The sequence below is a fragment of the Nothobranchius furzeri genome, chromosome 6, assembly GCF_043380555.1.
Source record: "Nothobranchius furzeri strain GRZ-AD chromosome 6, NfurGRZ-RIMD1, whole genome shotgun sequence".
NCBI classification, from domain to species: Eukaryota; Metazoa; Chordata; class Actinopteri; order Cyprinodontiformes; family Nothobranchiidae; genus Nothobranchius; species Nothobranchius furzeri.
In genome coordinates, this window is record NC_091746.1 from 38,204,053 (window position 1) to 38,218,919 (window position 14,867).

At 42.4% G+C, this 14,867-nt stretch overlaps 1 protein-coding gene across 1 annotated transcript; it reads right to left on the reverse strand.

Moving 5' to 3' along the window:
* Nucleotides 1-8,329: 8,329 nt before the first annotated feature.
* Nucleotides 8,330-9,580, reverse strand: LOC129159250 (uncharacterized). The gene has a single exon (XM_070552209.1). The coding sequence runs from the start codon at nucleotides 9,440-9,442 to the stop codon at nucleotides 8,435-8,437; it is 1,008 nt and encodes a 335-aa protein (XP_070408310.1). The 5' UTR covers nucleotides 9,443-9,580; the 3' UTR covers nucleotides 8,330-8,434.
* Between the last annotated feature and the right edge of the window lie 5,287 nt (nucleotides 9,581-14,867).

Sequence of the window (14,867 nt, forward strand, 5' to 3'; positions counted from 1 at the left end):
GAGAGAGGGGTCGAGACTCGGTTTTTTAAGAAGCGGGTGGATTACAGCATTCTTAAAGTAAGCAGGGACCTGACCAGAGACCAGAGAAGCATTAATTATAGAGAGCATGCTGGGACCGATGGACTGAAAAGCACTTTTAAACAAAGATGAGTGTAGGATGTGATGACTGTTGCTTGACTTGCTCCGCCCCAGCCTCTGCCATCTGGTCAAGATATCTTCTTATATTGATCAAACCTGTTGAATGACAAATACATAACACATATTTAATATATCTGGCAATTAAGTTTTGATAGAAGATGCAACAAGAATTGTTTTTAGTAATACATGCCTTACAAATACTATAATGTGTGTCGACAGACTCGTATAATTAAACTTTAAGTATGTTGACAGGATTGAAATGAATAAGAAACAGATTAAGGTATGATATTAAATTATTAAAAATTACCTGCTTCAATGATATTGTGCCTCTCAGTCCGGGTGGTCTTGAACTTTGGAAGAAGGATTGCAGCAGCAGTCAGCTCAGGGTCTTCCATCATCTCACCAAAGTGCTTTTGGACACCATCCTGAATGGCTCTGAAGAGTGGCAGACACATCTTGGAGACAGTCTCCAGTCTGCTGAGTTTTTCTTTTAGCTGGAAGATCACTTGAGGGGCGGGACTAGGAAGCTCAAAAATGACCAATCAGAAAAAAGAAGGAAATCCCGACTGTACCACACGACGCGGTAGATTTCTAGTTGTAGTAAAAAAAAAAATAGCATCTGGCAATGGCGCAAACATCTTTTATTTTTAGAAGAAATGCTTTTAGCACTTCTACTAGTGGTTTTAAAGACATCTGTGTCATTTAGAACAGAGGAAAGAGCCGCAGCAAACTCCGCCGCTGTCTTCGTTGTTTATGAGAAATTGAGCATCGCCGTGTATGACGTGAATTAAACAGGAGGAGTCTGGCAGGCCAGGCTATCTTTCTCGTACCATTAGCGCCTATTTTCTTCTCCTACCCACCATTCATTGCACTGTAAGTTCACTGAACACATGCTTCACACTAAGAAGTTCAACTCACCTGTTGACCGCTCAGACCCTTCATTCCTTCTCACAAGCTTTGATCTTAGGTCAGGGGTGGGCAATTATTTTTTCCATGGGGCCACATGAGAAATAGAAAATATTGTGGAGGGCCAGGCCAAAAGGCTGAAGTCAATTATGCATAATATTAATGGTATTTCTTTATAAAAAGCAGTAAATACCGTTGTTTTTTCAAGCTGGTAAGAGTAGACTATATGTTATAAATGAGCAAAAAGGAAAAATTGAGGTTGGCTTACAAAAATGTGATTTATTCAAATTTCCCAAGGCAATGGTAAACAAAGTGCGCATTTGGTTTTTGTTAAACATTTGTGACTTATATTAGTTAACAGTTTCAGTCACATTCACTCCAAAACACATTTTGAGTTTCAAATATTGTTGGAAAGAGGTTCTTAGCATTCTACAGACACACATTGTCTGTAAAATAAAATCACTGAACTGTGATCTTGAGAAAGAGGTTTAAAAAAAAGTGTCCCAGTTCACTGCTAGTTGCCTACATTTGTGGTCCAAACACCTTATTTTGTGTTTTTAAGCGATTTTTTTCTTATTCAATGAGAGAAATCTAGTCTCTGCTGGGCTTTAACGAGTGCATCAAAGTCAGGTTGAATGTCTGAGGTGGAGATGCGAAGCACAGCTGACAAATGATCATCAGTGAGAGAGGATCTTTACCTGGATTTTGTAAACTTCATCATTGAAAATGTTTGTTCACAAATGTAGGTAGAGCCGAAGAAAACCAACATCTTCTGAGCATGTCTCTTCAGGTTTGGGAAGCTCTCCTCCTTAAGAGAAGAGTAGAAATCTAGCAGAGATCTCAAATCTCTGCTTTCAAGTCCCACAACCGCTTCAGCACTTTCCCCAGGCTGAGCCATCTGACAGCTGTGTGGAGTCCTCCAAAAGAGCCACAAACTGTCTGTGATTCATCGCCCGTGCCCTGATGAAGTTTATTATTTTAGTAACAACATCAGTAACATGGTTGATCTTTAGCACTGACTTGCACAACACATGTTGGTGTATAATTCAATGCAAAAACACCTATTTTTGATCTGCATCGATTTCTGTCACTTTATCTTGCATGCGTTTCTAAAGTCCGACATTTTTCCCTGTAAGATTTGGACAACCGTCTGTTGTGACACCTGACAGTCTCTCCCATTGCAATCCCAGAGTGTCCGTGCACGCATTTACCTCTGTAAAAAGATCACTCCCTGTCGTTGTCCCTTTCATCGACCGCATTGCTGCCAGCTCCTCTGTGAGCTCCGCTATCCCCCGGACATCACAGCTCTCGTCTAAGGCCAATGAGAAAAAGTCAAAACTTGCCACTTCACGTTGCAGCTGAAGCTCCAGGTTCCCCACGGTTCGCCTGGACAGCGGGATTTGCTCAAATGCGCCTTTTTTTTCAGGGCATATTAGTGCGACAGAGTCCACCATGCATTCTTTGACAAACTCTCCCTCCGAAAACGGCTTGCTGTTTTTAGCTGTTTTGTGGGATATCACAAAGCTGGTCCTGGTTGCTGCATCCCTGGATGTGTGAAGCTTAGTAAAACAGCCTTGCTGCTTTTGCAACTTTGCTAGCAAAGCTTCGGATGTCTGTGCCCTCTCAGCATCAGATGAGTTCTTGTATTTTTCCGAGTGTTTCTTGTTGTAATGCCGACTCAAATTGTAGTCCTTAAACACGGCAATCTCCTCCCCGCAAACCAAACACACGGCTTTGCCTCCGACTTCAGTAAAAAAAAAAAATACTTAGCAGTCCAATTTTTGTTGAAAATCCTGTATTTGGCATCTTTCTTTCTTTTTTTCTTTTTCTTTTTTTTTTTGCATGAGCGGACATTTCTGGGGCTACAATCACCATGTCAACCGCGGGCACTTGTTGCTATACGTATTGCGTCATTGTGCACGTAAAAACAACTTCAAAATAAAAGCAATGCAGCCTTAGCCCATTCATGAGGTAAAATGAGAAAATACATTTATTTTGTAATTTCCAATTAACCTTGCGCGGGCCGGTCAAAGTCAACCAAAGGGCCGTATGTGGCCCGCGGGCCATAAAATGCCCAGGTCTGGCTTAAATTAATTTCACCATTAGAACAAAGGATGTTGTGTAGGCGTGAGATCACCAAAGATGATAGGGTCTTTTAAATCTTACTTTCAGATAAGCTGAAGACGTTCAGCAGCTGAAACTGGGGGTGAACTGGCAGGAACTCCACCGCAGAGAGAAAATGAATACCTGCTAGGAACAAATAGAACAAACAAACCAAAACCCCCATACTGCTGGGATTCAACAATACAGCTTATCTGTGCAATAACATATCAAAATGATTTTAGTTTTAAGATATTTTATGTTTTTCTTCAATGTAACATCAACCTATCAAGAAATTTGTCATCAAATATATTTCAGAAAACTGAGAAGGTTGCATATGCATTTTGCATGTTGTAACTTTTACTCTGAACTTTATCAAGTGTTCACTTACATAAATGTTAGAATATCACCTTAGGCCCCGTTCATGCAGACTCTAAGGGATAGATAGTAACATACATGTAACAGTAAATGAAACAGTGCCTGACTGTTTAAAACTCCATTTACAACTTAGTGTAGCATCCTGTATGTTGGGGTCAAACTTCAAGGATAAAGAGCTTCGTCAGTGTATACTTAGGCCCCGTTCATGCAGGCTCTAAGTAACATTTAAAAGGATGTCCAATAAAAGGAAGCCTCTTCATATGTTATGTTCTGTCTGCAAATATCAGAGAAATGTTCATGGTCACAACTTCTGACAAGCACATAACAAAATGTACAGACAGACTAAAAGATATGATGAGGACATCTTTTCTCTAATCTCCATAAAAATGGATTAATTTGTGAGCTTCTTGCGGACAGTTTTGCCTTCTTTTATCCGGTCCGTCTCCTCTGTGCTACATGATTTAATCTAATTTTGCAGTACCACGCTGAAGCCATCTTTACAAGCACATGTACATGATTACTTTCTTCTGAAGAATTTTGGTGACACTTTTCAAAGAAGAAATTCTTGCCTTCAGTCTCCTTGTCTTCCAGGATTGCAATCTAAGCTTTTTCTGAACTACGCATACCTTTTCATTTGCCGACAGAACTCTCCTTTTAAGCGTTTTGGGAGACTCTGATCTGATAGCAATGGTCACTCAGGATGCTATTTGGCTGTAATGGCACAGTGTTAAACTGACCAGAGTCTGAGTCATTCTGGTGTTGAACACTGTGACCAGAATGAGCAGTATAACACTCAACTGCTTGCAGAGGAATGGCATCATGTGTTACATTTTGAGTAACAAAGACCTCTTGAGGTGACTCCACACATCAATATATTGCTCAGATCAACACCAACTTTTATGGCACATGTGTACACCTGCATCTACATCTGCAACCTTCTCAAAACTTACCTTGTCATTCCTACTTACCTGTTCTTCCCTTCTTGGAATAGGTTTTTTGACCTTAAAGGACGAGAAGATTGTAGGTATGGCTGTGTCCTTCAGGCAAACTCTCCCCTAAAATAAAAAAACATAATTACTTAATTAAAAAAAAGAGATTCACATATACACACATCAGACAAGGTCAGCTTCTGAAGAACACACTGGTACACCAGAGCACTGTGTGTGTGTGAGTGAATGTGCTTGCATGTGTGTGTGTGTGTGTGTGTAAAAGGCATGTGTAGTGTTTGTTATTTATAAAGCATATGTTGTTGGATTTTATCCAGAATCAAGACTTTGAAAATATATAGTTTAATTACAGTTTGATTTATTTGACATCTGTATAATGTTTATTATTTTGTTTTTTCCCCCTAAATGCCTAACGTTTTAGTTTAACATGAATATTTGTCATTCATCCCAATACATAAAGTTACACATTAAAGACTGTCCAAAAATTAAATTGTTTCTCTGAGTAATTAACCATAGAATTAGATGGAAATTAATAACATGATTGTGTTCCATCTAAACAGCCCTAGTCACAGACAATTCAAGGGTGGGGAAGATTTTCTTCTAGTTACACAGCAATGTAACGTCGGTATGTTATACAGCTAATGCTTCAATTTTTTAAATCTCAACCAAAATATGAAGTAATGTGTTTGTACCCTGGAGTCCGTGGTGAAGTGATGACTCTCAAAGTGTTCACTGCACAAGCGGGAGAATGAATTGGGAGTCCAGCACTCTGTTCTTTGGTTGCTCACCCAAAGGTCAAGCCTCTCTGGATCACCTAGAGGAAAACTTCATACAAAGAACTAATTAAGTATATGGCTTTAAAATACTTACCGGAAATTACTGACTCGAGCGTACTGCAATATAAGCCTCACCCCAAAAAAAAAGTTTATCTGATGGCATACAGACTTCTAACATCAAGCACTATCTACCAACTCACCGAGCTGCAGTATATCTGTGGTCAGGTCAGGCTTGGGGAGAAAATATGACACGTCTTTCAGGATGGACTTCATCTTTGGTAGCTGGCGAAGCTGGAAAAAGCAGGATCTAACCACCTGGCTAATGTGGGAGTCCATCCGCATCTCTGGGTCCAAAACCACCCCCAGGTTAGTGATGGTTGGCTTCACTAAGCTGCAAAAACAGGGTTGCAGGACAGGACTAACTGCAGTGGGAGAGAGAGGAACAAATATTCCAGTTATAAATATTAAATATTTTAACAAATAAATATTTGTTAAAAGGAAGAAACTGATGATGACTTTAAGATTAGAGGAATGTTCTAGAACGGGTCTGGAACCAACGATGGCCCTTTGGATCAAATTTGGATTAAAAAAATAGCTCATGATTTTATTTATGGATGGAATAAAAATACAGGTTTTACGCATCTTCTCAGTATCTTCATGTTGCACGACTTTCCACAGCAGGACACAAAACTGCCAGAATTATGATTAGATAGATTTACGTTTTAATCTCAGAATCCCAACTTTTCCCAGAATCCTCACATTATTCTATTAATTCAGAGAAAATATACATTTTTCAGAGGTCTCGCTCCCCTGCTGTGGATATTTCTCAAAATTCAACCATTTTTTCTTTTCAAAAGCTTTAGTAAGAGTTTGGACTCTAAACAAGTTTTACTTTGCAGACTGCTTGTCTACACCTTCATCAGATCTGCTCATAATAAAACATTTGGGTTATATTTAATGTCTAGAGAAGATGCTCTTCCTGGGCATTAAGTTATCAAAACAGATATAAGTTTTTTTTACCATAATTTTAACTGCTATCAGCTGATAAAAATAATAAAAACAGCCTGATCATTAAAGGGGTGTAAGTGAAACCGCGCAGGTCACACAAACCATCATGCTGTCTATATGACTACGAGTGAAGGAATTGTGTGAGGATTCACTCACTGCACCAGAACACCTGCAGTCTCAACCAGGAAAACAGCTGCTGGAATGTGATTAGAGGCTGGGATTAGGGAACGTCAGACAAAAATGGATGATGAACCTATAAACAGACCACTTAATGGACGATCATAGCAACACCTAAAGAAGCAGCTGGACCAGAAGCAGACCAGAACTCCTGAAACTGCCCCTCTCCTGATCTATATGGTTGATACCTACATGGAGGACCAGTGTCTGATGTTAGGAACAACATTCGGGCATCAATGGCTGCATGGTGTCACAGTTGTTAGCACTGTTGCCTCGCAGCATGAAAGTTGCAGATTTGAAACTCGGCTGCGGCCTTTCTGCGTGGAGTTGCGTGTTCTCCCCATGCATGCGTTGGTTTCCTCCGGGTACTCCGGTTTCCCCCACGGTCAGATTCAATTCAATTCAATTCAATTCAAGTTTATTTATATAGCACCAAATCACGACAAGAGTCGTCTCAAGGCACTTCACATAAACATTCCAATTCACAGGCCATTAAGCCAATCAGAAATAATGTTTCCTATATAAGGAACCCAGCAAATTGCATCAAGTCACTGACTAGTGTCAGTGACTTTACAGCAATCCTCATACTAAGCAAGCATGCAACGACAGTGGAGAGGAAAACTCCCTTTTAACAGGAAGAAACCTCCAGAGAATCCTGGCTCAGTATAAGCAGCCATCCTCCACGACTCACTGGGGATCGAGAAGACAGAGCAGGCAGGCGCACACACACACACACCAGCGGATGAGGGTGGAACTGCAATTTTTCTTACTTCCGGGATGGGACCATTTTTAGAGCGGCATTGTGGGGGCTTGGTTAAAACACAGACAATTAAAAATGTAAGTCCCAAAACAAAAAATAACATCTCCAATTACACACAGACATTACCTGATGAGCCTGTGATTGGTGTCAATGTGCACCATATACTTTGGGCAAGGAACTGTGTACGTCCTTCTCACTACACATCCCAGATGTGTCATTCGAGCAAGTACACCCGCACTGTCCACACGATGCATGGATGCATTCAATTCAATTCAATTCAATTCAAGTTTATTTATATAGCGCCAAATCACAAGAGTCGTCTCAAGGCACTTCACATAATAAACATTCCAATTCACAGTTCATTAAGCCAATCAGAAATAATGTTTCCTATATAAGGAACCCAGCAAATTGCATCAAGTCACTGACTAGTGTCAGTGACTATACAGTAATCCTCATACTAAGCAAGCATGCAGCGACAGTGGAGAGGAAAACTCCCTTTTAACAGGAAGAAACCTCCAGAGAATCCTGGCTCAGTATAAGCAGCCATCCTCCACGACTCACTGGGGATCGAGAAGACAGAGCAGACACACACACACACACACACACACACACACACACACACACACACACACACACACACACACACACACACACACACACACACACACACACACACACACACACACACACACACACACACACAAGTAATGTGTCTATAGTTATATTGTGATGTCTTAGTAAATATTGTATTTGGTGAAAGATAAACTTTATTGTATTTATCCTAGTGAATCTATAATTAAACGGATAAACTAGTATTAGCACATCAAAAGTCAATGAAAACAAAAAGTTATTATCAGGAGAGAGAGAATGTATTAGTGGTTAGCAGCAGTGTGCTAGTCGATGGCCCCCTCCATGAGGCCACCACAGCTCAGCAGAACGTCATTGTAGCTTCTTCTGGGGAGAAAAACACTTACAGAGAAAATAAAGTTGACAGCTGAAATTGCACAAAATAGTACAGTTAAAGAGCGGACTGTAGAAGAAAGCAGTAGAGTGTGAAAAGTGGTCAGTGTGTCCTCCAGCAGTCTAAGCCTATAGCAGCATAACTACAGAGTTAACTCTGGATAATCTATCCTATTTAGATGTAGGCATGTTGGAGGCAGGGCAAGGGAGAGCCGTCTTTACCGACTGTACACTCCACTTCCCTGTACTCCCCCACTTGTCCGGATTTAGGCTAACATCAGATTTTAACTATAGGCCCTATCAAATAAAAATGTTTTAAGCCTATTCTTAAAAGTAGACAAAGTGTCTGCCTCACGGACTAAGGCTGGGAGCTGGTTCCACAGGAGAGGAGCCTGATAACTAAAAGATCTGCCTCCCATCCTAAGTTTAGATATTCTTGGAACCACCAGTAGACCTGCAGTCTGAGAGCGAAGTGCTCGGTTAGGAACATATGGAACAATCAGATTACTGATGTATGATGGACCTTGATTATTAAGAGCTTTATATGTGAGAAGAAGGATCTTAAAATCTATTCTGAATTCAACAGGTAGCCAATGTAGGGAAGCTAAGACAGGAGAGATATGATCTCTCTTTGTAATTCTCATCAGAACTCTAGCTGCAGCATTTTGGACAAGCTGAAGACTTTTAACTACATTCTGTGGACTTCCTGAGAGTAATGAATTACAGTGATCCAGTCTTGATGTAATAAATGCATGAACTAGTTTTTCAGCATCACTCCTGGAAAGGATGCTTTTAATCTTAGCAATATTCCGAAGGTGGAAAAAGGAAATCCGACAAACTTGTGAAACCTGGGATTTGAATGACATGTCCTGGTCAAAGATAACACCAAGGTTCCTTGCTTTGTTCTCAGAGATTAATGTAATGCCATTAAGGTCAGGCGATTGGTTAAGCAATTTCCTTTTCTGGATTTCTGGTCCAAAGATGAGAACTTCCGTCTTGTCTTGATTTAAAAGCAAGAAGTTAAGAGTCATCCAATTTTTTATGTCCTCAAGACAAGCCTGTAATCTACCCAACCGATTAGGTTCATCAGGGTTAATGGATAAATATAACTGAGTATCGTCAGCATAACAGTGGAAGTTTATCCCTGTCATGTTCCTGGGCAGAGGTGAGTCACACCTTCTCCTCTCACCAGACTCTGAGCTAATTCTCCACAGGTGAGGAGCAGGGGGAGCGGCAGCTGCAGGAGATTTCCCAATCAGGGACGCGGGTTCAAAAGGAGGATGGAGACACATCACTTTGCCGGATGATTGCACCAGTTTAGGTAGCACCAGCCACTCTACTCTGAACTTTGATCTTGTTAATTCGTGTTTTGACTCGCCTTCGACTAGTGGATTTATGACCTTGGATTGTATTTTGGATTTGGAATTGGATTATCCCTTACGCCTGTTTTTGTCTCGCTCAGGATCATCTCATCATCTACTCACCCTCGCTGTCTTCGTTTTCTGGAACATACTCATCACGTCCCATCCTCCTCCGCCGTTCCTGTTTGGCTTTCCCTCTGCTACCTCACCCCTCCTGGATCTCTCATCCTCTGCCCAGCGTCCTCCCCGGCTTCCCCTCCTCTACTGATTAACCTGAGCACCTCAGAGACTCGAGCCGTATTGCTCATCCCACAGGACTTCCCTGTGCGGTTTCAGTTCCCGTTTTTATAATAAAGACATTTTACTTTACTGCTTTGGACTACGTGTGCTGATTCTGCATGTCTTGGGTTAGACACTTACCTCGAGCCATGACAGAATCATCCGGCCACACATCTAATCCAGCGGAGTCAGCACTCGCGGATCTGGCTACCCGGATGTCCCAACAAGAGCAGACACTTCCCGTCCTCATGGAGCAGCTGAATATCACCAACCAACGTTATCAACGTTTTGAGACCGTCCTGCAGCAGCTTCAGGAGCAGCTCTCCTCTACAGCCTCGGGTTCCGTCCCCGCTCCAGCGACAGCCGCCGCTCCGGCGTTCAGAACAGAACCACACGCACACGCCTCGGGAGGTGTGGTTTCACCTGGACCGGAGGCGCTCGGCTCTCCGGAAATCACCCACTTCCGTTCGGCTCCTCCTCGGCAATGTCCGACCTTCTCCGGTGAATTCGAGGATTGCTTTGGGTTTCTGCTACAGTGCCGCCTAGCGTTTGAAGACTCCCCGAGGTCTTTTCCTACTGACTCAATGAAGGTCTCGTTTATTGTTGGACTACTTAGAAGCAAGGCGCTTCGGTGGGCGGAGGCTAAGAGCAGAAATCCTAATTTCCTGTCTGGTTCTTACCCAGACTTTCTGGAGGATTTTAAACTGACTTTTTGCAGTTCAGAGACCACCACTGACATCAGAAAAAGACTGTTGCACCTCTCGCAGGGAAGAAGGTCAGTGGCTGACATGTCTCTGGAGTTTAGGACCTTGGCTGCAATGACATCATGGGGAGACGATGCCCTTAAAGCAGCATTCATCGAAGCGCTGAACGATCGGGTAAGGAACCAGCTGGCTCTGTGCCCCGAGCCATCAACCCTGGACGGACTGATCTCATTATGCATCTCTATCGACAAGAGACACAGGGAGCTTCAGAAGACACCATTCAGGGATCTGTCACCACCTGTAGCACATCGTCCATCCCATAGGTCTCCTCCTCTGGACTCACCCGAGGAGCTCATGCAGGTGGGACGTACCCACCTTACTCCAGAGGAGCGCCAACATCGTTACAGTAAAGGGTTGTGCCTTTACTGTGGAAAACCAGGACACATGGTGCACACTTGCCCTGCGGTGTCAAAAGGGCGTGCCCACCAGTAGTTCCGGGAGTTCTGGTGGGCAGTCATTCAGGTAAAGAGACCTCCCGTTTTCTTATTGACTGTGCTTTGACTGTTAACAGTCGTCGCCACCGGACGACTGCTCTAGTAGACTCAGGATGTGAACAGTCTTTGGTGGACCCTCAACTGGTGCGGGATTGGGGACTGTCTACTGTTCCACTGCCGGAACTTTTAACAGTGTCCTCCCTGGATGGGAGGCCCCTGGCCAAAATCACCCACCGGACCCAACCACTCCAGCTCCAGGTCTCAGGTAACCACACGGAGATGATCTCATTATTTGTGTTTCCCTCCCCGCAGAACCAAGTAGTTCTAGGCCATTCCTGGCTTAGGGTACACAACCCGTGTTTGGACTGGAGATCAAGCCGTGTGGAGACCTGGAGTCCGGAGTGTCATCTTACCTGCCTGACCTCTGCTTCCTCTGGATCCAAGGACTCTGAAAAGACTCTTGTGGAGCTGCCCGATCTCACCCAGGTACCAAGTGAGTACCATGACTTGCAGCAAGTGTTCAGTAGAGATCAAGCAGCCACGTTGCCACCTCACCGTCCATTTGACATTGGAATAGACCTGTTGCCAGGAGCTCCGCTCCCAACCAGCCGCCTCTACAGTCTGTCAAAACCTGAACAGGACAGTATGAGGAAATACATTACAGAGGCCCTGGCCAATGGCATAATCAGGCCATCCATCTCGCCTCTGGGAGCTGGGTTTTTCTTCGTGGCCAAGAAGGACCGGTCGCTTCGCCCTTGTATTGATTACAGGGGTTTAAATCAAATAACGGTGAAGGACAAGTACCCGCTCCCTCTACTCTCATCAACCTTTGAACCTGTGCAAGATGCCACTGTTTTTACGCGGTTTGATCTCCGCAATGCATATCACCTGGTCAGAGTCCGCCAAGGTGACGAATGGAAGACAGCTTTTAAGACACCCCTGGGGCACTTTGAATATTTGGTGATGCCCTTTGGCCTCACTAATGCTCCAGCGGTGTTTCAGAGACTCGTGAACTCAGTGTTGGGGGACTACATTAATGACTTTGTATCTGTATATCTTGATGATATTTTGATTTTTTCTAGGTCCATTGATCAACACCAGAAACATGTTCGGATGGTACTCCAACGGCTGTTGGAGAACAGACTATTTGTAAAAGCCGAGAAATGTGAATTTCATCCATGCTTTCGTTCTTTTTTAAACACAGAAACAGTTTTGTTTACCTGTTTGTAGCTACGGTTTCGCCGACAGCTGCCGGCTTCTTCAGGCTGACGCTGATGGTGGCGCGTCACTTCCTTCTCCGTTTATCTGCGGGCAGCAGAGGACGTTGTCGCCCTCTACTGCCCGCTCTCCCCTCTCCGACGATGCAGTCCCATGCGTGGTCCAGCGTGTAAACTCCGTCGTCCCTGTTCATGGTCCCACATCCACGTCTCCTTATCTCTATTGCTTCCTTGATCCATCTTTTGTATTTTTGTTGTTCAGTGGTTATGATCCGTGTGCTGTCCCAGTCCATTATATGGTTTTCTCTTAAGCAGTGATCTGTTACGGCTGACTTTTTTATTGTACTTTCTGCTTCTTCTTTTGCTGCTCTTGTGTGTTTACGATTTGCCTCTTTCTCGCACTCCTTTCTGTGTTCTATTGTTCGTGTATTGAGTTGGCGTCCGGTTTCTCCTATGTATGTTTTATTGCATATTTTGCATGGGATTTCGTAGATGACTCCACATTTTTGTCCAGCTGATATTTTGTCTTTTGGGTGTACTAATCTGTTTCTAACTGTTGTGTATGGCTTTGTTGGTGTGTTTATGTTGTGTTTTTTCATTGTTGCTCTTATTTTTTCCGTTATGCCTCTGATGTATGGTAGGGTTATCACTGGTTTTGGTTCTTGTCTTTCTGGGTTTCTGGTTCTTTTTTTGGGTTGTTCTTTGCTTTCTGTTTTTGTTTGTTGTTTTCCTTTGTTTATTGCCCATGTCGGGTATCTGCAGGTCTTTAAAGCGTGTTGTATGTGTTTGTCCTCTTGTTTGCGGTCTCTCTCTTCTGTTATTATGTTTGCTCGGTGATATAATGTTCTGATTACTGACATTTTGTGTATGGTGGGATGTTCTGATGTCCATAATAAATATTGGTCTGTGTGTGTTGGTTTCCTGTATGTGTTTATGTTTAGGGTACCGTCGGTCTGCCTGGTGATTTTCATGTCCATAAATGCTATGCTGCCTTCTGTTTCTAACTCATAAGTGAATTTTATGTTGCCCGTGTCTTCAATATTGTTTAAGTGTTGTGTTAGTGTTTCTGTTTGACCTTTTGGTATGATTTCCAGTATGTCGTCTACGTAGTGTTTCCATAGTTTTATTTTGCAGTTTGGGGGGGCGGTGGCTATGGCTTTTTGTTCCAGGTCTTCCATGAAAAACTCGCACAGGGTGGCTGATAACGGGTTACCCATGGCGAAGCCTTCCAGTTGTTTGTATATAGTGTTGTCGTATGTGAAGTAAGTGGAGTTAGCTACCAGTCCTATCAGTTGTGCTATGTCATCTGCTGTGAGGTTTGTCCTTTTATGTAAAGTTTTGTCTTGTCTGATTCTGTTAACTACTATGTCTATGGTTTTTTGGGTTGGTGTTTTTGTGAACAGAGATGTGACGTCATGTGAGATGAGTATGTCGTTGTCTTCTATTGTAATTTCCTTTAGTTCTTTTGCCAATTCTATGCTATTTTTGCAGTGTTGGTCTGTATTTCCTAATAACGGGCTGATGATTCTGCTGATATCTTTTGCCATGTTGTATGTTGGTGTACCTATGCTGTCAACTATTGGTCTAAGTGGGGTGTTTTGTTTATGTATTTTTGGTGTTCCATATATTCTTGGTGTTATGTTTGCTGTGGGAATCCAGTGTTTGTACATTTTTTCTGTTATTTTGCCTTTTTCGTGCAGTGGCTTCAGTAATTTTTTCATGTTTTTCTTAATGTTTTCTGTTGGATCTTTTTTAAGTATTTCATATGTATTTTTGTCTTCTAGCATCTGTTTCATCTGTTGTTTATATTTTTCTCTGTCCATAACTACTGTGGTTCTTCCTTTATCTGCCGGTAGAATAATTATCTGTTCATTTTTGGATAAAGCTGTCATGGCTGATTGTTCTTCTTTTGTAATATTGCTGTGTTGAATTTGGCTGTTTTTTAATATCCCAACTACGTTATTTCTGAGTTCTGCTTTCTTTCCCTCATCTGTGATCTGTTTACATGCTAGTTCTGTTGCTACAATAAATTCATCATATGGTATTTCTTTTGGTGTGACTGCAAAGTTTAAACCTTTCTTTAATATGCTCTCTTCTGCTTCTGTTAGTTTGTATTGTGAAATGTTACATACCCATGAGTTTGGTGTGGAGTTGCCTTGTATTTCTCCCCTCTTTTTCTTGTTTATGAGTCTGTTTAACTTCTTTATGTGTCTTTCTTTCACTTTTATGAACTCTTGTTCCTGTTTTTCCATCATGTCTCCTTTAATTAGTCCCTCCATTTGTTTATCAAGTTTGTAATTCCTTTTCAAGTCCAGGTGTCCTCTTTCCAGTTCGTCCTCCACACGCCTCTGTTTGGTTATGACGTTCCTTATCCTCTCCTTGAGCAGTGCTCTCTGTGCTCTTTCTATTATATTTTGTGCTGTCTGGGTCCGGATCGATGTTTTCAGCTGTAGGCTTGTGGGTGTGATGTTTTCGTCCCGGCATCTTAAACAGAAGCGAAGGTGGTTTCTTAGACGTGCGCGTTTCTGGTGTAATCGTTCCAAACGGCGGAAGTCCTTCGTTCTTTGCTGTCCGTATTTCTCTTTGAACATCTTAGGTGTGTTCTTGCTGTGTCTTTGTAAATCCATGCTTTCGTTCTTTTTTAAACACAGAAACAGTTTTG